General features: G+C 50.3%; 1 protein-coding gene across 4 annotated transcripts in view; it reads right to left on the bottom strand.

Annotated features, from left to right (window-relative positions):
• ALPK3 (alpha kinase 3) overlaps nt 1-22,486 on the bottom strand; it is a 56,839-nt gene extending 34,353 nt beyond the window's left edge. For 3 of the 4 annotated variants that reach the window (XR_009597209.1, XM_015101905.3, XM_042235114.1), the window contains exons 1-5: nt 22,259-22,486; nt 17,351-17,389; nt 13,783-13,904; nt 2,307-2,424; nt 579-1,818 (exon numbers count right to left, since the gene is read on the bottom strand). Coding sequence is in view for 3 of the 4 variants with exons in the window: in XM_015101905.3 (XP_014957391.3) it covers nt 579-1,818; nt 2,307-2,424; nt 13,783-13,904; nt 17,351-17,389; nt 22,259-22,401 (1,662 nt within the window). In the remaining variant the exon portion in view is untranslated. The remainder of the gene's footprint in view (nt 1-578; nt 1,819-2,306; nt 2,425-13,782; nt 13,905-17,350; nt 17,390-22,258) is intronic. The other variant, XM_027957089.2, reaches the window with a different exon arrangement.
• Between the last annotated feature and the right edge of the window lie 699 nt (nt 22,487-23,185).

Below are 23,185 nucleotides of genomic sequence, written 5' to 3'. Positions count from 1 at the left end.
TTGTTCTTAATATGCACCAAGCCCTGTGCCAAGCACTCTGATTCTCACAATGGCCCCATGAAGTAGGCATTATTTTTATTACAGTTTTGTGACTTGCTGAAGATCACGCAACATTGAGGATAGTCAGATTTGCACACAGGTAACACCTGACTCCAAAATCTCAGATAAAAACCCAAATTAAGCCAGAATTTTCTGGACGTTGGATATGTTTTAAGTCTTCTAATAAGCATCCAGGTAGAGACCCACTGTCTACCACAGACCGCTCCTTGTTCTCCCCCTTCTTTTCCTCCCCAAAGAACATCCTCCTCCTCCACCTCGCTCTGGGACATCATCACCTGGCAGTGAACATCCCTGCTATCGGAGGAGATGGTCACAGTCAGGCTGTGCTGCCCACATGCCTGGCAGCTGGGGACTGCCTGGGGTGGGGGCCAGGCCTGTGGTCTCTGTTCCTGGCTAGCACCCCACCCCACCCCCTTCTATAAATATCCCACTGCTCACTGGCTGCCAAGCTGTTACAGCAACAGTTTCCATGAGGTCAGCGCCCCAAGCGGCCTCCAGGTCCCAACACCCACACGTACCTTGCCTGGAGCGCTGGGGCCTGCTCGTCCCTGCAGGGGGCTGTCCCGGGTGCTGTGTCTCCGACGCGCAGGGGGTGTGGGCACTTGGACAGAGGCCTGGGATGGAGTCTGCCCCAAGCTCTGAGCCCCGGGTTCCAAATCTTGACTCGGGGAGGAATCAGGCTTGCTGCTGGCGGTGGGCTCTCCTTTGAGCTTCGGAGGGGCAAACCTCTTCCTGTTGAAGGGCCTGGTTGGCTGGGGGGCTGAGGGCACAGGCTGGCCAGGAGCAGTAGGCCCCATCTCACCTCCGGCTTCGCTGGATTCCCGACGTGAGGGCCTCTCTCCAGGTGTCCTGCCCCGAGGGGTCTGGGCCTCTGCTTCCACCTGGGGCTGGTCCACTCGGGTGCTCTCTAGGTACATGTCCTTCAAGGAGAAATACACTTCCGGCTCTGGGCCTGGGACAGGGGCTGGGGCCTGGGTCTTCTGGGCCTGGTCTGGAGTGCCTGCACCAGAGGCTGGCTTCCTGGTGCCATCTGCTCCAGGGGATCCAGGCCCCCGGGCAGCTCTGCCTCTGGGCTGTGTCTGAACCTGCTCCATGTCCAGGGGCCCCTGTGTCCCACGGGAGTCAGGTTTGTCTAAACTGGGGAAACGCTTTTCCGAAGCACGATGGCTTGGAGCTGCCTTCTCCACCTCTGGTTTCCGCACTCCTTGCTTAGGTTCCATGTCTTTCTTCTTTTTCTTGGCCCCAGACTCCTTTCTGGGAACTCTCTGAGGCCCCAGCTCCATGGCCTCACATATGTAGGTCAACAGGCCACGCTCTCCATCCTCCTCGTTCTCAGGGGCAGCCTCCCCATTGGTGGTCACCTCTCCAGAAGCAAGACTGTTGATCAGGCCCAAACCTGGGTGCTGACCAGGCTCGGTCTCTCCCTCCTGCCAAGCCACGAGGGGTCCGTCCTCGACTTCCCGGGCAGGGGCCGAGGGGACGGGCACCTCGGCCCCGCTCAGCCGCCGCTTTCGCTGGAAGCGGTCAGGGCTGAGTTTGCGCAGGGCATCAGCCTCGCCCACAGCGTCCTTCCCATGCTTCCAGCTCTGCTCGATTTCCCGCATCTTTGCTGCAGCCTTGCGCTTCAGCTTGGCAAACCAGCGCTGGTGGATCTTGTATTCAGTCATGGTGCCCACCTCCAAGACCCCTGAGCAGGACACAATGCCCTTGGCGTTCCGGGCAGAGGCTTGATAGATGGCGGCATCTTCCTCTCGACACCTAGAGGCAGGAGCATGAGGTGGCAGGTGAAAGCCCCTCATCCCCACAGCCAGAGTCCCGCCCCTGCCAGCCCTGCCTCAAGTGCCGCCCCCACTCCTCACCATGGCTGAGGACACTGAGGCTAGCAAGAGGGTAGGAGCTGCCCGAGGCCACGCTGTTCTAGGAGGGATTAGACCTGGGGCCCAGGAGGCTCCCTGCATGAGCAGGTGACCCACACAGCCCGTGTGGGGTAAGGATGACTTGGGAGCTTTTTTTGGCAGCTGACCTCATGGAAAATGTCTCTATGGGTCAGGACCTCCTCTGGCTGTGCTCAGCTCTCCGGCTGTCAGAAATACTCCCATCCTGGCCTTAGGAGATCCCAGACACTGGCAGCCAGACACGCTTCACTGGGTGGTTCAACTCTGCAGCAGAACCCTGCCCCCACCCCGGACCTGGGTCACAGGACCTGCAGGAGGGCCGACAGAGCAGAACAGGCCCCGCCTCCTCACCTGTAGAGCTGCAGGGTGTGGCGGTTGCCCTGATGCATGATCTCATATTTGGGCAAGCCACAGTAGCGGTCCAGCTCTGTGTCATCCTTGTACCAGGTCACCTCTGGCTCTGGGTACCCTAAGAAGGAAGCAGCAGATTGGGTTGCAGGGAAACCAGTTCCAAAATAGTGGGCAGAGAGAAGAGGATCCCATGGCTTCCCCAGACCACCTGAAGAGACTGGACTGGTCCACCTGCCCCGGGTTGGCAGGAGGAAGAGGGCTACCCTATGGCTCAGCTTATATTTAGAAGCTAGACCCTATCAAGGCCAAAAACCATTCCCCTTCAGCAACTGGAAGGCAAACAGAGGAGAAATTTCCTGGCTGCTGATTAGAAGGGAAGCAAGGAGTTTCCAGAAAGCTTTAGCTGGTAGTAATAAGCTTCCACTCTCCAGTGGCCTGTTGTACATCCTCATCTGTAATAACAGGTCTACTCTCAGAGGTCTCTCCCCAACACCCAACATCAGCACCAATGCCAAGCACCCTTCTTTCATTCCAGGTTCCTGAGCTATTAGTATTATTTGATGACACAGCTAAAACATCCATCCATCCATCCACCCATCCATCTGTCATCCATCTATCCACCCATCCACACCTACCTTCTCACCCATTCACTGCTGTGAAACTGATTGAGGTGTTTTTCCAGCCCGTCCTCTCTCAACTTTCAGCCCTACTCACAAAGAGAGCTTCTAGCTGTGAGGGCCATGTGTCCCTGCCTCCCTGGCCACCTAGCTGATTGGTCCAGTAATGGACACATAACCACTTAATCTGACTCAATTCTTTGACCTAGTATTTGGGAACTGAAACAAAGAGACACTCTATCCTTGGGTCTGGAAATAACTTGGAAGAAGGGGTGCAACCATATTCTGCCACATGACCTGAGAAGCAGACAAAGCTACAGTGAGATGGAAATGAAGTTGATGTTCAGGTTAGAATGAAAAAAAGGAGACAGAGAGGGTAGACCTGATATCCTTCTAAATACTGGTTCCATTCCTTGCCTGGCCACAGCCACACTCTTGTGAATTCCATAAGAAGTCCACCTAAGCCTTACCAAGGATTTCTATTTCTTAAGCTGACTTCAATCAATTTGCAATGGTTATTAGAAATTAGAGACTCCTAACATTGCTGCTATTCAGTCACTAAGTTATGTCCAACTCTTTGCAACCCCATGGATTGCAGCACACCAGGCTTTCCTGTCCTTCATTATCTCCCAGAGCTTGCTCAAACCCATGTCCATTGAGTCAGTAATGGCATCCAACCATCTCATCCTCTGTCACCCCCTTCTCCTCATGCCCTTAATCTTTTCCAGCATCAGGGTCTTTGTCCCTTAAATATATGCATATATTAGGTGTGTGCTGACTGCCAAGCAAGGGTTATGAAGATACAGAAGCTAGACAGCTCTCTGCTCTCAGGGAACCTACTGTACAATAGAAAAGACAGGTCTCCACACAAGGCAGGGATGCACCTGCAACTGGGCACCCATATGCTCTGCCTTCCCTCCTGTCTCGATAAACTGAAGTGCCTATCTAAGACACCCTCACTGGATCCCATCTCTTCCTGCCTCATCAAGGACATCTCTCCAGCTTGTTTCTCCTTTCCTGCATTTTCAGGTTTTTCCTCTCTTAGATCGTTCCCATCAGCATACAAGCCTCTGTACTGCCTTCCTTCTTTTCTTTGACCTCACATCCTCCCCCGGCTCCTGCCCCCATTTCTCTCTTTTCTCCTTTACAGAGAAACTATTTGAAAGAGCTTTCTGTACTGGCTGTCTTTACCCTGTCTCCTCCGATCAGGCTTTTTTACCTACCGCTGCACAGGAATTGCTCCTATCAAGGTCACCCGTGACTCACATACCACCAAATCTCTCAGCACTGACCTTCCCTTCCTGAAGCCTTCTCTTTGCTTGCTCCTGGATGCCCCCCCTTCTGAGTGCCTGCACTACTCTACTGGCCACTGTTTCTAATCTCTTCCATCTGCCCTCTCCCACCGCCTAGACCTGTAAGTGTTAGACGGGCCCGGGCTCAGGCCTCAGAACCATCTTCCATTCTCTCTATATATAACCTAGGGGATCTAATCCTGTCCTGCAGCCTTTAAATAGCTATATCTTCCTAACTCCCAAATTTGTATCTCTAGCCCAGACCTCCCCTGAACTCCTGGTTCTTATTTCTGACTGCAAACCTGACATCTCCACTTGGAGGTCTCATGGGTATCAGACTTAACTAGTCCCAAGCCAAGCTCCTTATTCCCCTCACCAAGCCAAGTCCCACTTACCTCAGTAAATGGCAACTTTATCCTTCTAATTTGGCACAAACCAAAAACCTGGAGGTAATACTTTATTCTTTTATTTTCCTCACATCCACTCCATCAGATGATTCCACAGGCCCTCCCTCCAGAATACATTCAGAATCTGATTAATTCCTGCCACTCCCTGCCACCAACCTGCTCCATGAGCATCATCTCACACCTCAATTTCTCAACAACCTCCTTGCTTATCTCACTAGTTCCACCCTGCCCTTTCTTCAGCCCATTCTCAGCACAGCAGCCAGAGGAAGTAAATAAGGTCAGGTGATAGCACTTCTCTGCTCAAAACACTCCACTAGCTCCCATCTCATGAAAGCCCTCATCATCTAGGCCATATCAGCCCACTGGCCTCGCCTCCTCCCACTCTCTACCTTGCTTGCAGTACCCCAGTCATATGCCCCTGCTGGCTGGCCTCAAGCATCACATGAGCATCACATCTTGATTCCTCTGGCCTCTGTCCGCACATTATCTCCATGGAGAGACCTTCCCTACCACCTGTATGCAATAACAAGTTTCTCTCCCTGGTGATTCTTATCTCTCTTACTGTTTCTTTTTCTTTATATTCTTCATAGAATAGTGGCCACAGGATTGGAAAAGGTCAGTTTTCATTTCAATCCCAAAGAAAGGCAATGCCAAAGAACGTTCAAACTACCGCACAATTGCACTCATTTCACATGCTAGCAAGGTAATGCTCAAAATATTTCAAAGTAGACTTCAACAGCACATGAACCAAAAACTTCCAGATGTTCAAGCTGGATTTAGAAAAGGCAGAGGAACCAGAGATCAGATTGCCAACATCCACTGAATCATAGAAAAAGCAAGGGAATTAAAAAAAAAACCCTATGTCTGCTTCACTGACTACACTAAAGCCTGAGGTGTAGATCACAACAGTGGGAAATTCTTAGAGAGATGGGAATACCAGACCACCTTATTTGTCTCCTGAGAAATCTGTATGCAGGACATGAAGCAACAGTTAGAACCGGACATGGAACAATGGACTGGTTCAAAGTTGGAAAAGAAGGATGTCAAGGCTATATATGGCCACCCTGCTTATTTAACTTACATGCAGAGTGTGTCATGTGAAATGCTGGGCAGAATGAATCACAAGCCGGAACTGCAGGGAGAAATATGAACAACTTCAGATATGCAGATGACACCACTCTAATGACAGAAAGCAAAGAGGAACTAAAGATCCTCTTGATGAGGGAGAAAGAGGAGAGTGAAAAAGTTGGCTTAAAACTCAACATTCAAAAAACTAAGATCATGGCATCCGGTCCCATCACTTCATGGCAAATAGATGGAGGAAAGGTGGAAACAGTGACAGATTTTATTTTCTTGGGCTCCAAAATCACTGCAGATGGTGACTGCAGCCACAAAACTGAAGATGCTTGCTCCTTGGAAGAAAAGCTATGACAAACATAAACAGCAGATTAAAAAGCGGAGACATCACTTTGCCAACAAAGGTCCGTATAGTCAATGCTATGGTTTTTCCAGTAGTCATGTATGGTGTGAGAGCTGAACTATAAAGAAGGCTGAGCGCCAAAGAACTGATGCTTTTGAATTGTGGTGCTGGAGAAGACTCTTAAGAGTCTGAGAAAACTCTGGGAGATAGTGAAGAACAGGGAAGCCTGGCATGCTGCAGTCCATAGGGTCACACAGAGTCAGACACGACTGAGCAACTGAACAATGCATTGCTACCTGACCGATTATACTCTGATGAGTTTCCATCCATCTACTCCAACTCCCTGGGGAAAGAACAGCTCCATGACTTGTCTGTGTTATTCGCTGTCCTCAGTTCCTAGAATAGTGCCTGGTATGGGGTCAACACTCATTAAGTATTTATAGGTGAATGAATGAAGCAATGTGCTACGGGCTCAGGATACAGAGAAGGGAACAGGCACCTCTGGCTGAGGATTCGGGGAAGGCTTTATGGCATGAGAGGCATTTGAAATGGCTGTGAGGAGGGTGGAATTTCAGAAAATGTGGGTTCAGTGTCCACTTTCCTTCCACAGCACAAATGCCGATACTGGAACCAACTGTTCCCTTCTCTGTCTCCCCTCCTCTACTTATGCCCCATGTGCGTCATCATCTCTCCTTCACTTCTGTATCTCTGCCACCTAAGACAGCACCTGGCACATAGTAGCAACTTCATAAAAATCTGCTGGATGAGTGAGTAAGGGGACGAGTGAGCGAACAAACAAGAGGTGGGTGGGGAGGGCATGCTGACGAAGAACCATGACACCAGAGTGTGGAGTGGAAAGCAGAGGGCACACTGGGGAACCGTGACAAGAACAGGGAGCAAAGGAGGCGAGGCTGTGGCCGCGTCAGCCAGAACAGACTCTGGGCAGCCCTGACTGTAAAGCGAGCCCCATGTTTCCACTGTGAGCTAAAGTCCCTGGTTACATCACCGTGCGTGTCCTCACCATCTCGAGCAGTGAGCTCATCCCTCCAAGAGCCCAGCTCAGAGCCTCCTTGCCCCATGATCTGCCTAGTTGGGCCTCAGCCTCCAGGGCATCTGAGTCCAGTCAGGCTGCAGCAAGAGGGCAGGGACAGGGCAAGAAGGGGATGTTGAGTGGACCCAACAGCCACAATGCTGGGGGACTCCAGCCCCCACGCTACCTTTTGGTGTCTCTTCACTAGGTGGGGGCCAACCTGAAAGCTTGGGCTCTCTGGCAACAGTGGGTTCTGGAAACAACTTTAGTTGAGCAGAAAACATTCCTTTGTCCCCTGGGTAATATGAACTGTATTTTGAAACACACAAAAGGGAGGTCCATTACTCCCAGCTGCACACACACGTGCCCATGTGCATGCCCACAGGCTGGCATACACACACACACACACACACACACAGCCCTAGCCAGGAAACCCCACAGTGATACTGACGCCTGTGGCCTTCCCTCTTCCCCTTCCTACCCTGACACCTCTGCTCCACAGCCAGCATGCCTCAGTCTAGAAGAAATCTAGTTTGGAGACTTACAGCTTCATCCTAACCACTCCCAGTTTGGAAAAGCTCAGATTCAGGAGAATAATACTGATGAATGTATATATTTAGAGTTTTCAAAGAGCTTTCAAAGATAGAATTTTATTTGGTCCTCATAATAACCCTGTGAAGACAATTGTGAACATTTATTGAAGACTTACTATAAGCCAGATACTGAGCTGGACATTTTTCCTGTATTACCTCATCTGCTCCTCTCATGAGTCCTATGATAAAGGTGCTGTTATACATCCTCGACTTAAAGGAGAGGAAACAAAGGCTTCTGTCCAAAGGTGTCCAGCTGGTACGTGGAAGAACCAAAATCCAAATCCCAAAATCCAGACCCCCCTCTTCTACAAAATAGGCAAGGTGGGTCTCTGAATCTCTTACACAAAAGGAACATGAGATTCACAGAAATCAAGTAACTTACTCAGGGTCACATGGCTGGCACATGACAAGTTCCTGGCTTCCTTTCCCTTATTCCTCTGTTCTTCTCACTAGGAATTCTGGAGATAATATGTAAGTTTCTGCCCCCAGCAGTCATCATCTTAGATTTATTTCTCTAAAAAGAGTATCTTCAGGAACTTGGTTCTAAGTCTAAAGTCTAACTCCCTGGCCGCACACATGCACAAGCTAACAGAGAATTGACAACAGAGGTAAGGAGAGTAGGGGAAGGGGATCACCAAGCTAGACAGAGGTGGGCACCTCGAGAAGGACAGTAGCCCTGGCCAGGGGGTCCCTGGGGGAGACAGGAGCCAGGAGGCTCTGCCAAGGCCCACTGTCCCCCATATGCCCACTCCGACAGAGAAGAACTCCAGGGTCGTACGCCACTTCTTAAAGTCCCAAAGGACTTTCTGCAGAGTCAGCCAGCAGGGGCTCTGCCACAGACTATTCTTCCTCAACTGAACCAGTGTTTCACCCACCACAAAAGCATCACCTCCTCCTGGCAGGGCCCTGCTTAGCCTGACTCATCACAAACTCATCTAGGGAATGCTACCAGCAGGGTGGGAGGAAGAGTCAAATGTGGTCACTCTATCTCCAAGGAACAAGCCAGGATTACCACGCCAGTCTCATGCGAAGGCCAGTCAGGTTTACGGCCACCCACCATCCTCCACTCCAGTTGGGGGTGGGGCGGGGTGGAGGGGAGTGGAGGGGAGACCCACTTTCTAGCTCTGTCTTCTCTGTTCTCTGATCTTTCTGTATAACCTTTTCCCTTTCCCTGGCCCCTCTTACAGTCTACCTTTTCTCCCTGTTAATATAATTGGGAAAGGCTTATCTATAGTGCACTATGGTAATCACAGAGTCTTCGCCGCTAATCTGCTACATGAAATTCAGGTAACCTAAGATCTCTGACACAGGTTGGGGTGAGGAGTGGGAAGGAGGAACTAGGTATAACAGTGGACTAAGGTATGGATGGTAGAGACAGTGAGTGCCTGGGAACCTCACAGCCTTACCTGGTAGAGCTGTAGATCCCATCATGGAAGGTGCTCCTGAGCAGAAGCCCACCACCCTGGTGGGTCATCATGAGATAAGATTATGGCAACTGAAGGGAGAAAAGCTTGTTCCTTTGAGTTGGGCTTGAGGCATGGAAAAGCTTACTTCTATGATGACACTGGGGGTATTCAGTAAAATATGCTAAGACTCTGTAAGTCAGACTTGGGTCAGCTTCAGCACGTTGCTCTCAGAGTCCATGGCTACAAACGACAGAATGGAAGAAGGAGAGGAGGGAGGCTCCTGAAGCAGCTGCTGTTGTCAAGGCACTGAAGCCGCAGCTGCAGTGAACAGGCAATGTGGAAGGTGTTGTCAGCAGAGTCAGGGTCACTGTGGTCATACTTGCAAACATGTACTGAGCACCTTCTTCGTGCCTGCTGCATGAGGTGTTAGGGGTATGCTCTGTCTCATGGTCTTATGGGGAGAGAGAAGTAAGAACCAAGAAGCTGCACTGTGAAAGGCACAGCAAGAGCTCTCTGTGGAAATGCTGGAGATGACCTCCTAGAGGATAAGTTGGTTGAGCTGGGCCTTGAAAGATGAGAAGAAATTTGCCAGGCTTCCAGGTTAAAAGCAGCATCAGCATACCATCTACTTTCATTCTCTCATCCAAACCCACTAAATCACACTAATGAGTTTTTTATTAAAAATATATGTGTGTATGTGTGTTAGTTGCTCAGTCATGTCTGACTCTTTGCAACCCCATGGATTGTAGCCCTGACAGGTTCCTCTGTCCATGGAATTCTCCAGGCAAAAATCCTGGGTGGGTTGTCATTCCCTTCTCCAGGGGATCTTCCCAACCCAGGGACTTGAACCCATGTCTCCTGCATTGAAGGCAGACTCTTTACCATTTGAGCCACCAGGAAAGCATATATACATATATATCCACCAAAATAAATGGGATAATAGAAATGAAAACAACAGGAACAACAATATTTTGAAAGCTGGAAAGCAGATGGACAAGTTTCAGAAACTGACTTAACAGACTCAAGGCAGCTTAACCCTAAGATGAGAAACTGAGAACTATCCTTTGAACACCAGAAAATCCTCAAAGGGCACAGGAACTGGCCACCAGATACCTCTGGGACTGGGTATAAAGGGAAAGAAGGAGAAGTTAAAAAGGGTATGGAAAACAATTAGGTCTCTGGATCTCCTCACCCACTCCATACCACTGGGTAACCAACTGTTCCTTCCCCAACATGTCCAAAGATGAGGTTTAGTATCTGGGAAAGTAAAACTTTGCCCTGAGAGTAAGTCAGCACTGTTGAGGGCATGAATTTTCTATGGAAAGATATATCTATGAAATAAATACTCTATCCTGGAAGCCCACCCAACCCTCTAATCTGCAGAGCTTCCAGAAAACTCAGCAAGACACAAGACGAGTAACTCAGTATGAAATCTAGCTAGTACAAGAGAAAGTAACTAAAGAAACTCATTTGGTCAGTTCCCAACACTAGTGGTGGCCAGGTCATCCTAGAGTGAAGACCCAAGGTTTCAGGCTCCTACTACTTGCTCAGAACTTCCAATCAGCTTTTTCGTCTCCTATTCGTAATCATTATCCTATAACCAAAGATTCCTAGATATCTGAGGAAACCCTATAAATAGGAGATGAAGAACCAGAACAATTAAATAGAAAAAAAGCAAACTGGAAGAAACATAACTACACAGGAAACTTTTACAAAACTACTATTACTAGTCTCAGAGAGTTTAGAGAAAATATTACATTCATGAGAACAGAATGCTTTAGAAAACAATTTTTAAAAAACTCTTAGAAATTAAAAACCCAACAAAAGAGCTGAAAGATAATACTGAGGAAATCTCTCAGGAAGAACAAAAAGACAAATAGGTGAAAGGGAAGAAAAGGTAAGAAAATGAGTCCAGGGAGGAGATATGCACAGGTGTTCCAGAAAGGAAGGACAGAGAAAGCAGGAGGAAGAAATCAAGATCAAAATAATCTCAAATTTCTCAGAACTAAAGGCTGTCAAGTTTCCATACTAAAAGCATCCAAGCATGCCCCTGGATGAAGACACTTGTATCAAGATACACCATTATGAAATATCAAAACACTCTTAAAAGATTCCAGAGAGGAAAACCAGCCTCCTATATGGAATCAGGAATCAAACTGCCCTCCTGCTCTAAACAGTAACACTGGAAGCAAGACGGCAACCTGCAGCAAAGTTTTCAAAATTCTGAAGGAAAATTATTTTCAACTTAGAGTTCTATACCTAGCCAAACTTTCCATCAAGAGTAAAGCAAATAAATAAAATAAAGACATTTTCAGACATAAATTGTCTAACATTTATTTACCATATACTCTTCCTAGGAAGCTACCAAAATAAGAATGTAAGTCAAGAAAGAAATGTAGAATACAGATAAGCAGGAAGTCCATTACAGGAGAGGTAAAGGGAACCTGCCGGATGATGATGAAGGGAGATCCTACGATGACATCTGTGTACCAGACACACAGAGCAACCAAGTCACACTGGAACAAGGATGACCCAAAGAAGAGAGACTGAGAGCTTGTCATCATAATGCCTCCCACTGTTGTACCATCTTTGGGACCTGAAGAAGCCACTAGATGTAGCTCAATAAAGCCATAGAGTAAACCAAGAACAAGGAAGACGTGAGATATGACATATAAGACATGACATATACACCCAATATAACAGGTGTGTATTAGGCCTAAAACGCCACCAGTTCAAATAGAATAGGGATGTCTCTAAGGAAAGAAGCTGACAGAGGACTGATGGTATCAATCTTGTGGAAAGCTGCTTTAAAAGGCTTTTAGAAAGTATAAGAAAAATTAGTCATAGATACCAAATAGCTAATTAAAAGAAAAATTAAAGAAAGGACTAACCTTATAAAAAAAGAAGAAAGAAATATAATCATAGTATACTACAATGTTCAGTTATGACTAATATTTCAGAGGCATAATAAACAGTAAATATTGATTAAACAAAATTATGATATAACTGATTTTAGAAGATAAGTGAGATGAAGCAGAGAAAATAACTGCAAAAAGAGCTAATTTCCTCTCTACTATAACAGGAAGACTGGGTAGCAACTAAACTTGAAGACTCAAAAGTTAGCAGTATTCACATACTATACCAGCATTACAGAAATGTGTACACACCGTAAGAAAGTGCTAACGGCTGAACACAGTTGCTTCTGGGAAGGCAAACTGAGGAGAGGGGTAAATGGCTGTATTTTGATAACTACATTTTTAGTTCAATTAGAAATCTTAAACAATTTGTAATATATTAATTTGATGAAATAAAAATTAGGTTTCATTAAAAAAGATTAAGGATGTTCTATATGGAGAAAATAACAGGTGCAACAGCATGGCATCGTGAAAGAGTTGAGTTTTCCTAGAAAATGGCTACTGCCAGAGTAAAGCAGCAGATGCAGGCATAAGCAAGCCGCATCAGATGCTGCAGAGGGCAACAGCAGCATCTCCTCTTTGCCAACTTCGTGGGCTTTGGCAAGTCACCTAACCTATTCTAGTATCCTTCTCTGTAAAATCTGACTAATAATAGCACTGACTTCACCGGGTTTTGTAAGAATTCAACAACAATGGAACCAGATAAATTTTGCAAAATGTGCTGTGCTATACAAAGGTGAGGGATGCAAGCGTACCTCTGTAGCGTACCTCTGTATCCCTGGGAAGTGTTCTCAGCTGGGAGCTCAGAAGGTTCTGGGCAAGGTGAAAACTGCCCAGGGAACCCAATCCTAGAGAAGCTGTTCAGCTGGCTGGGGCAGACATGCTCCCTAGAATCAGGGCTTGTCACTGCTGGCATGTCATCAAGGGCATCAGTGTTCTTAATTTACTGGAAAGAAAGGGGGGAGGTGCTCTCGGAGAGAACCTTGACCTGATGGCTGCGGGGCTGGAAGAGGTAGGGCCCCCAGGTGAGTCCTACAGCCCTGGTGGCGTCAGTGCCATGGGAGCCAGTGCTGGGACGTGTGGGGGAGGGGCAGTGCCCAGAGCCAGCTTCCCAGGCCTCACCCCTTTACTCTCCCCTTCCAAGGAGTATCTCTCTCTTCCTATTCTGCCAACCTGTTGCTTCAAATTCCACCATGGAATTTGGTGAAATGCACATAATGACAGCTAATTGCTAACACTTATATGGTACTTACTATACGCCAGGTAGTATTCCAAATGCTTTGCATTCATACCATTACAATCTCCACTTTGCAGATGAAGTACTCAATATCACATAACTGGAAAGGGGACAAGCCAGCATCCTAAGCCAGGCAGCCTGACTCCAGTCAGGGTCTGCATTCAGAATCACTATATATTACTGTCTATCAGGCTTGAGACTCCAAAGTCTCAAACTACTCAGCTGTAAAATGGGAATATTTGAGAAGATGGCCTTGAAAACCTCTTTCAGCTAGAGAGCTTCTTTCCTTGGAATAAGATTCATCAGTCGCATATGCATGTCTGAGTGTGAGGAATCTATATGGAAGACAGGTTTTGAAGAACAGCAGGGTGTATGTGTGGCTTCAGAGTGGGAGGAGAAAGGGACCCCTGCCCACATGGAGAAGTTAAACTGGAGAGATAGCTAAGAAGACCAATGTCAACTTGCACAGCCAACCCCTCTCCATGCCTGTGCCCATAGACCCCTTGGACCCTGACCTGTGCAGCAGCTCTGGCACGGATCATACAGACAGCCTCATTACCTGTGACGATGCAGGTGAATCTGACGTCGCTGTCCTCAGACACAGCCCGGGACTTGAGTGTGGTCTCAAATAGCGGCTGGGTCTCCTCTGTTAGCTGAGCAATGATGGAGCAGAAGGTGCTCCTAGGAAAGGCAAAGAACCATTCAGAGCAGCGTTTCTCCTATCTCCACTGCACGATGCCATGGCCTGGAGTGGTCCAAGGTGGCTTATATCTTACCATGTCCATCCAGCATCCTGTAGCCATGGCTCCAGCACCTGGGAAAGTCTTTCTTCAAGAAAGCTAGGTCTCATGGCCAGGATGGGGGCAGGGAAGTGATCAGGGGCTGAATGGAATCCTGACCCAGACCTGTTAAAATGGGTCCCTTCTGACCAGGGACCAGGCTCCTGTGCATGCCAGACCACTATCCCTGGCATTCCCATTCCATCCTTATTGGGGGGCCTTGCTTCACACTCCACCTTTCATGTTCAGGTGAGCTCGTGCATGGTAGAGACACACACATGGACAGGCCCAGCTTCAGAGATGGAGGGCCCAGCACAGCAGAGCCTCCATTAATGCCATGGAGGGAAAGCCGGCTGACCCCAAGGATAACAGGTCCCAAGAGCTCAGGGGTCAGAAGAAAAGCCCCTGCCTTTGTGAGGATAGACCCATAGCAGACCAAGAACAAGCTGGCCAACGCCAGGGGTCTAGACCCAGTGGTAGCCTCTAGTTCCTAGGAGTATCAGAAAAGAAAGAATCAAATGAATCCTGACCCTACACAGGGCTATGGACCTCCAGTGGAAAGCCAGCCATGGCTCCCTTGCTCCCCGGTGGGTACCACATGTTCAAGTGAATACTGGCAGCTCCAGGACCTACCAGCAAGACTGCCAATCACAAACAGATCCACCCGTGCAAGAGTCAGGGCTTTTGGTTCCCTTGTGAAAGTCCATCTCCCAGAACTCAGAGGCATTTGTGGGCTCACTGAGTTGATCACAGACTCACCAGCACTGCTCAGCATTGACAGTCCTCTCCTACCTGCCCACACGCAGCAAACCACCATGCCAAACCCTTCATGGGCCAGCAGAGACACAATGCATCCCTAGGCGTGACGAGTAACCACATAGCCAGGTTGTGCGGTGCACAAGCCGTGCCCAGCCCTCCTCTTCCCGCCCCCAACCCACACACCCAGGAAGAACTGTTGGGGGGCAGACAGATCAGTGCTGCTTTGCTCTGTGCCTTGGAAGAAGGGGCAGTTGCCCATGGGCAGTGTGTGTCTGCCTGTGACCTCTCCACAGGGGCAGGTAAGAGTCTGTGGGAACACAAGCAGACAGGAGCTACAGCCCTACTTTGTTAGGAGGACATCCCCATTCAGCTGACCATCCTGTGGATGTCATTCTGGACTTGAGTTTGAGGAGAAAGCTTGCATCCCAGGAAGAAGGCCTGGAATCAAGTAAGACTTCTGGACTGAGAGGGGTCCAGCCGTCTCTGCACAGGATCGCAGATGCCTGGGCCTCTGGGGAGCTGACAGGAGTCCTCCCCCAGAAAGACCACCCAGAAAGAGGATCCCAACTAGGGACTGAGGTGAAGGCTGCCAGAACACTCCCTGCCACGCTCCCACCTGGAACCTAAGTAACTTACTAGCCAGTTGTAAGAACTGTCTTCTTGTAGCTTACTGTTGGAAGAAACTACTGTCCTTTCATTTCTCTTTTAATCCACTCAAAAATAGAGGGTCCTTCAGGATCTAGACAGTCAACGCTCTGACACTTGGGAGTTAGAACATCTGAAAACATTTCTCACTGCTCTCATACTGCCAGCAATTCCTGACTTCGGGGAATACCAACTCCCAACCAGCAGTTTCTAGAGGAAACTGCCCTGCCAAAAGTCATTGGACTTCTATGATTTTGCAACTAATTCGAAACATCCCTAATTATGTCCTCCCTACCTAATTTGAATCCTAACCTACTCATGAATATGAACCTGTCTCTCATACTCAGCCTAGGCTCTTAGGGATAAAGCTGCTTGGACAAGTCTAAGAAAATAAGCAACTGGGTAAGTGAGGAAAACAGGGAAATCAGGCTTCAGGAAAATTTGCAGAGACAAGTGCTCATGCTAGATATTTAACAAGGTAGTTATCTCATTATTTTTGTTTTATAAGAAAGAATGCTTATCTTTTCAAATTTCCAGACTAGGTCCTAACTGTATTATAACATTCTTATAATGGAAAATCCTAAGTAACTGCTGAAAAGTATAGCTAGGATAACACCCTCTAGGAAAGTGGATCCAGGGTGCATTTGGTGGGGACAGAGTCACTGCATATACTATCATATTCTAATAAACTGTCACCAGCTTTCTGCTCCTATTTTCCAAACCACTCAGACGTGAGATGAATTCCAAGTCTCCTGCTTCCAGTCTCCTGGGAAGCCAGGAAGTCCACCCACCTGGAAGTGGTCTAGTCCTACCCTGACACCTCCAAGCCGTTCCAACTCCGTGAATTCATAAGGATATCACAGCCTAATCATGTGTCTCTACAGAACTCCAGAATCATCACTGGTTTTCAACATCTTCAAAGGAACCTAATCCTGCCCAAAGGCTTGGTATTTACCTTGCTTTAAATAAACTTCTAAACTCTCTTTTAGCACTTAACACACTCCGCTTTGAGTGAGCTGGATACCCTGGTCTTCTGCCCCTTCAGTATCCACTCCATCACAGGAAACGCACATAGTAGCTACTGACCATCCCTCTAGACGTTATTAGCTATTCAGAAACCAGTTAGCTATGCAAAAATCTTTCTCTGTGTGAAGAAACTATGGTCAACTCTTCCCTAGATCTACCAGAGTCTGGGAGGAGGCCCAAGTGGTGAAAAGTAGCCAGGAAACGTTCCCGTTTTGATCACAATTGTCAGTTCAGCCAGGGGTGGAGAGCTGTCTCCAGTTAAGGAGGCAAGAGGATAGTCGTTCAACAGGCAAACTCTGACTGCGGGCCTGCTGGGGCCCTGCTCTGTCTCTGAAGAGGATTCAGAGAACAAGTTAACACAGAAAGACACTCACATGATAGCCCTGACCTCACAGAGTTCACAGTCTGCAGGGTGGAGAGAAATCAAAAGAGAGGGAAATTCAGAGGAGATAACAGAAGGAGAACTTAAGGGACTGAGGGAAAAAAAATTTTTTTTAAGGAAGCAGCCACGGTTAGAAGACAGACAATAAGCTATCAAACCTAGATATGTGGTTACAAAAACCATGAAAACCTAGGCTGAGGGGGAAACAGGTCACGTGACTGGAGGCTCTCGGCTCTGGTCCCATGGTGCCTATCCCAGGGGCACAGAGATAGAGTTGCAGGCATCTTGGGAACCCCTGCCTATCTCTGGGTCCCAGCACCCCCTTCAAATGGTCCATGCAAGCATCAACTCTGGCCTTCGTGAGATCCATGCTCACTGAGTGCCCGCTCACACCCTCCCCAACCACCCTCTCCACTCCTCTCACCCCATGCAGCTTGGTTATTAGTGCACAAGCAGTCACCCAGAGCCCCCTCAGTGCCCAGACCCAAGAAAAAAAAAAATGCAGTCAGAGAAATGTAATGCAATAGTGCGTTTACCTTCCAGAGCTGGGGTGAGACAACCGGTTGCTTGATAAGCTAAGCAAAAACAGCAAATGGAATCATTAGGCCAAAAAAGCAAAGACAGGAGGAGGTGAAATCAACAACAGTAGGCAAAGTATTAATCGGCCACCATCTGGGGCCCAAGGGCCTTTCTATTAAAAGGGACCAGCTGTCTTACTTGGCCGGCTCCAGTTAGCAAGCAGCCTCACCACCGGACACCCATGTATCTGAAACCAAGAACTTGTTAAGTGTAGCAGGGTCCAGGGAAATGGTTAGGCAGGAGGGAGGCCCCTCGGGGCTGAGCTTGAAGAAAGGTGTGTCCTGGGTCCTTGAGTCACTCATAGCTGCCTGGGACATCTCCCCGCCTCTGCAGCACACCAGCTTGGGGGGGTGGGGGAGCCGGGCAACTCCTGCTTCAACCCTTGGCCTTTTGGGGGAGAAGAGCCCCCAGTTCCTGGAAATCCCCTCAGAGGCTGGGAAGGAGACAGGTGGCTTGGAGAACACCCATTAATATGTTAAAGTACAGTTAAAGAGGCCACGCAAGGCAAACCAGCTGGGAGAGTCAAGAAGAGAAGGAAAACAAAGCAGTTAATTCAGCAGGAGCCAGGAGGCACCCAGTTGGGTCAGACCAGCACAAGGCCCATGACGCTGATCACCCCTCCTGCCCCAGGACAGCTGAGAGCCGAAACCAGCTGTGAGGCTGGGTAGGCCACTGCAGGGTGAGGATCACACAGAGCTGCCCCTCAGTGGAGATCCAGTGGGTATGAGTCAACTTTCACCTCTGCCTCCATTCCTTCCAACATAAGTATCTCCAGAGGGGTCTAGGGACACAGTTCTCTGGGAGATCTCAGGCCCCCACCCCTCCCAACTACACTCACTCCCTTCAGCTGGCCCCACAGTGAGAACAGTTCTCCCTTCATTATCAACAGCCCATCTGCTCAACAGAACTGTCAGTCTGCATCCCTAACCACTGACAGCCTGTATCTGTATAACAAACCAACAAAAAAAAACCAAATTCACATTCTGCCCCCAAACATGGCTTCCACTTCTGTGTGCCTGGATTTATGGATACCACTAGGGAAGCACATCCTTCAGACCCAAAGAGCCCTACCCCCAGAGAAGCTGCTGCTCCAGAATGCAGCTGCCTTTATTCAGAGCTTTAAAAATCCTCTGGAGGCCATGAGGGCAGACCTCCCATGGTTTCAAGGCACTGGCCAACTCCATCCTTTCCTTATGATGGACTTCCTTTGCCTTTCTCCTTAGAATGGAGAGATTTCTCCTTTGCTGGGTCTGGATTTCTTCCCTGGGAAGGGGACGGGGAGAATCAGCTCTCTAATTCACAGGAAATAATAGCTTCCACTCGCAAGTAGGCAAGGGACTGAGCTGTGACAGTGACCCCTCCCTGGCTCTCTCCAGGGCTACAGTTCCCCGGCCTCATCCTGCTTTCTCCGGGCCTCACCCTTAGTTAATCAGCCATGTCAGGAGGAGTCCCAGGCAGTGAAGGCACCTTGTCTTCAAAAGGTGCCTGCGACCTGCTGGCTGGGCCAGAGGTTGACTCAGGGCTCTTACCCAGGAACTCCCCAATTACTGACTGTGAGAGGGTCTGAATCAGAGGCATCAAATGTTGGCATGTTGTTGTTTAGTCGCTCAGTCACGTCCGACTTTTGCAACCTCATGGACTGTAGCCTACCAGGTACTTCTATCCACAGGATTTCCCAGGCAACAATACTGGAATGGGTTGCCATTTCCTACTCCAGGGGAACTTCCCAATCCAGGGATGGAACCTGCATCTCTTGCACTGGCAGGTGGATTCTCTACCACTGAGCCACTAGGGAAGCTCAGTGATGGGATAAATAGGCCTAAAAACGTTCTTAGCGATACTTTCATTTTATAGAATAGAAATTCGGGGCCCATAAAGGAAAAGTCTCTTCATAAAGGAGAAAAGTAGGCCTGGGAGGTGGGGGAGGGAGAGTGCACGGGGTCAGTGGCAGGAACCAGGACTGTTCCTGGAAGCTGGGCCCTCCCATTCCTCCTGGCTTTCATATATTTTGGACACAAAAGGCCTTCAGAAAGTCCTGGCTTGATGCCTCAGTTTTCCTAAAAGCCCTAGATAATCTCCTTTACCCAAGCTGAACAGAAGAGATACCACAAAACTACAGCAAATATCACCGGCTCTACTGCTCCCCTGGGCCCACTTGGGCCAGGGTGTCCAAGAAATGAGGCAGATTTCTGGAATGTCTCAATGTCCCTCAAAATCCAGTTATAACTGCAAACACCTGACTGTGGTTCCTTAACCTTTTCTAGCTCATCCAGGCTCCATCTTCCCATAAAAGTGAGGCTGGATCTATAGGAAGCTGGGGCAACAGTTTGGGGGGGTTACGTGCATGTTGGACCTCTCACTCCTGAGCTAACTATGGACTGGAAATCCCCCCAGGGTTGGAGAAAGGAAAGGAATGCACGGGAAGACAAGTTCTAGACTTGGGCCATAGCTTCCGGTACCTGGCTCCCAGTGCAGCTGTCCATCAGCTCACAAGGGCAGCCCACCCTCCCAAGGCTCACAGAATGATGACTCACAAGCTCCATGATAGATATGTATGGAAGTAGACCCAGGAAAGGTTGAAGTCAGGAGTGAGTGGGCTAGAATTTGCCTCTCAGTCAGAATTCTGGCAGAGTCAGGGCTCAGGAGCCAGAGTTAGCTGACAAAGCCCTCAAGGGACCCTCTTTCTTCATCTCTTGGCCCCTCTTCCCACCCCCACAAGCATTCAGATTGCTCTGAGAGACAGAAGGCTGTATGGTTACCTGCTCTAACACAAGAGTCAGGTCTTGACAGAGAACTATGAACTGGCCCCTGCCCCACCTCAAGTCCCCAACAGCCCCATTCACTGTCATAGTCTCCCCTCCTTGGCCAGAGGCTTTTCCAGAGGTGAGAGAAACCTGGCCTTCCTGGTGCCTCAGGACCTTGCTGGTCTGTGGCTACCTGGAAGGGGCAAGCCCACAGGCCACAGTCTTGGGCTAGAAAACCCTCTCTCCCAATGTCCCAGCCCTGCCTCTCCAAGGACTTGATGAAAAGAATCTCCATTTAAGACCATTCTCACTTAGGCCCAAAGGGACCTAAACCAGACACTTCTAACCCACCTGCAGTTCTCAGGCTGACACACTGCTCATCAGATGTGTAATTGTATCTACCATTTAACTGCTCACCCTTTTTCCTAACAGCCCCATTCCCCTGACCTCCCAGTTATGTCTGGTTTGCAAGCCACCCCAATGTTGTCTCCGAGAAGGGCCCTGCATCCCTCTTCTGCTGTACCACTGGTACAGACAAAGGCCAGACACAGGAGGAGGAGGCAAAGCCCAGACACAATCTCAGTTACAAGTGTGAGACAATTGTTGAGGCTCCCACAGGGCAGTCAGCTTCACCACGGACTGGATAAATACACACATTTCATTCCAGTTTTTCCATAGATCCAGTGGTTGGAGGAAGGGGCATGCTTTCTTGGCAGCCAGGGGCCTTGGCGAGTCTGACTCAGTCACTAACATCAGCCCTCCGCCCTGCCCCAGACATGTGACACCATTTGACGAGTTTTATGCAGAAACCGGTTCTGGTTTCATTTGAACTTTTCCAACTCCAAGGTCAACAGAACTCAGCCAATCCACGAGGAAGTGCCTGGGACTTTTCCTGAATGTCCTTGATGTCTGTTTTGTGCCATTTTAAGAATGGAGGACAAGAGGTCCCCAGGCAGCTTCTCAGAGGAGGGGCTGTTTTCCGTATATAACCTATGATTAGCCAAGTTCTGGGGCAGCGACACAACCACTCACCCACTAGCCATCCATCACAATTCCCTCTGGAATAGACTCCACAGTTGGAGGGAAACTAAGCTGCCCAGAGGAGACAGGAAGTGTCCATCTTCATGGTAATGCACATATCTCTGTGTGTCTGTGTGCCTTTGAGGGCCAAGAGACTAGCTCAGTAAAGTCCGACTCTTTGCGACCCTATGTAGCCCGCCAGGCTCCTCTTTCCAGGATTTTCCAGGCAAGAATCTTGCAGTAGGTTGCCATTTCCTACTCCAGAAGATCTTCCCAACCCAGGGATAGGACCCCTGTCTCCAGCATTGCAGGCAGATGCTTTCCGGTCTGAGCCACCAGGGAAGCCCCCGAGGGCCAAAATGCCAGTCTATTGTCTTGCGAGTCTTTCCACCTGTGGGTAGCCTAGCTCCTAAAACAAAGCAACCATACCTCTTCAGCTCTTGGAAGAGGATCATTCGGGCTCCTTCCCTTGGCATCCTGGGGATGGCACCCATCCCCCCAAACTGGGCAGGGCAACTGGCAGCCTCAGACATGGAGCTCTGAATCCTCAGGCAGACTGACCAGCATTTCAGGCCACCCCTTCACCACACCAGCCCCCACCAAGATCCCAGGAAAGACCAGGGCACAGAGGAAGCACCTTCTTTGCACCGTTTATTTCTTCCCAGTGACTCCTGAACTAAGCAGATCCCCTCAGGGCAGTGCCTCTGGCATCCCCCGCCACCCCCTCCCCCCAAGCCAGCAGGAATGTCAGCCCGTCTGGCTTTCCTTATCTCGGCTGTGGAATCCGAGGCCAGGGAGTAGCTGAGCGTGGGGCGAGGGTAAGGAGGGGCGGGAGTGAGGTGGGGAGATAAGGAGCCACTCGGGACCCTGGGAAATCACCCCAAAGTAGGCCTTCCTCGTCCCCAGGGCCTCGCATGGCCTGAGGCCTGAGGCCCACGGAGCCGGCAGAGGCCAGGGGGACCCTGAAGGGCCCTCAGGGCCGGCCCGGCGGCACCATGATCTCCACAGGCCGGGCGGGGCCCCTCCTGAGGCCTCGCTGGCGGCCTCCGCTCGCCCGCCAGCACGACGGGCCGCCGGCCCGGCCCCCAGGGCGCGACTCACCTGGTCTCGGGCCGCACGCTGAGCAGGTAGCTGCGGCTGGCGGGGCTGGGGATCCACACGGGCCCGTCGTCCTCGCCGTCGCCCCCCGCCTCAGACCGTCCGCCCGAGCCCCAGCCGCGGCCGGGGGCCCTCCGCGACCCCATGCTGCTGCCGGCCCTGCCCGTCTCCGGCCCCTGCCCGCGCTCCCGGCCCCTGCCCGTCAGGCCCGCGCCGCCGGCCGCCTCTCTCGCCCGCGGCTGACGCGCGCCCCTATTTATAGACCCGGGCCCGGCCGTCATCACCTGCTGCTGTCCCTCCCCCGGCCCGGGCCGGCCACCGCGGCCTCCGAGGCGCGGGAGGGCGCCGGGCCGCGAGGGGCCCCGCCAGGCCCCGCCTGAGGGGCCCACTCGGGGGCGTCGGCTCCTTCCCTCAGCCAACCGCCCGACGTGTGTGGAGCGCCCTCTTGGCGTCCGCAGCCACCCCGGGCGTCGGGGTCAGGGGTCAGAGAGGCCTCGGGGAGCAAGAGCGGAAAGGGGGCGGGGTGCGGTTCTAGAACCAGATGGAGCGTATGCCCCTCACCTTCCTCACCGGGTCTCTGGGACCCAGGCTTCCCGCCAGCCTTCCTTCCCCACTCGCCCCCCGTTTTGCAGATGTGGAAGGTCGGGCTCTGCGGCCTTTGCCTAGTGGAAGGTGCGGAAACACCAGAGGAGCTGCATCGGGTGTAGGGGCAAAGCCCTGAAAGACCAAAGATGGCCGGGGTGGGGGCCGGAAGAGACAGTGACGGGGAGGGGAGGGAGGCTCGGAACCTGGACTGAATCCAGCGGGAGCCCAGACCCATCCCTCTTCCTGGCGGCAGCCCTAACTGACCCTGGCCTTGCCAGTGGCTGTTGGCCCAACACGTAGACCCACACCCACGTACCTACGTAAGTAACCTCAGTTCCGAGGAGG

Source organism: Ovis aries, chromosome 18 (genome assembly GCF_016772045.2).
Source record: "Ovis aries strain OAR_USU_Benz2616 breed Rambouillet chromosome 18, ARS-UI_Ramb_v3.0, whole genome shotgun sequence".
NCBI lineage: Eukaryota > Metazoa > Chordata > Mammalia > Artiodactyla > Bovidae > Ovis > Ovis aries.
Note: the sequence above shows the minus strand (reverse complement) of the source record. Positions and strands in the feature narration are given on the sequence as shown.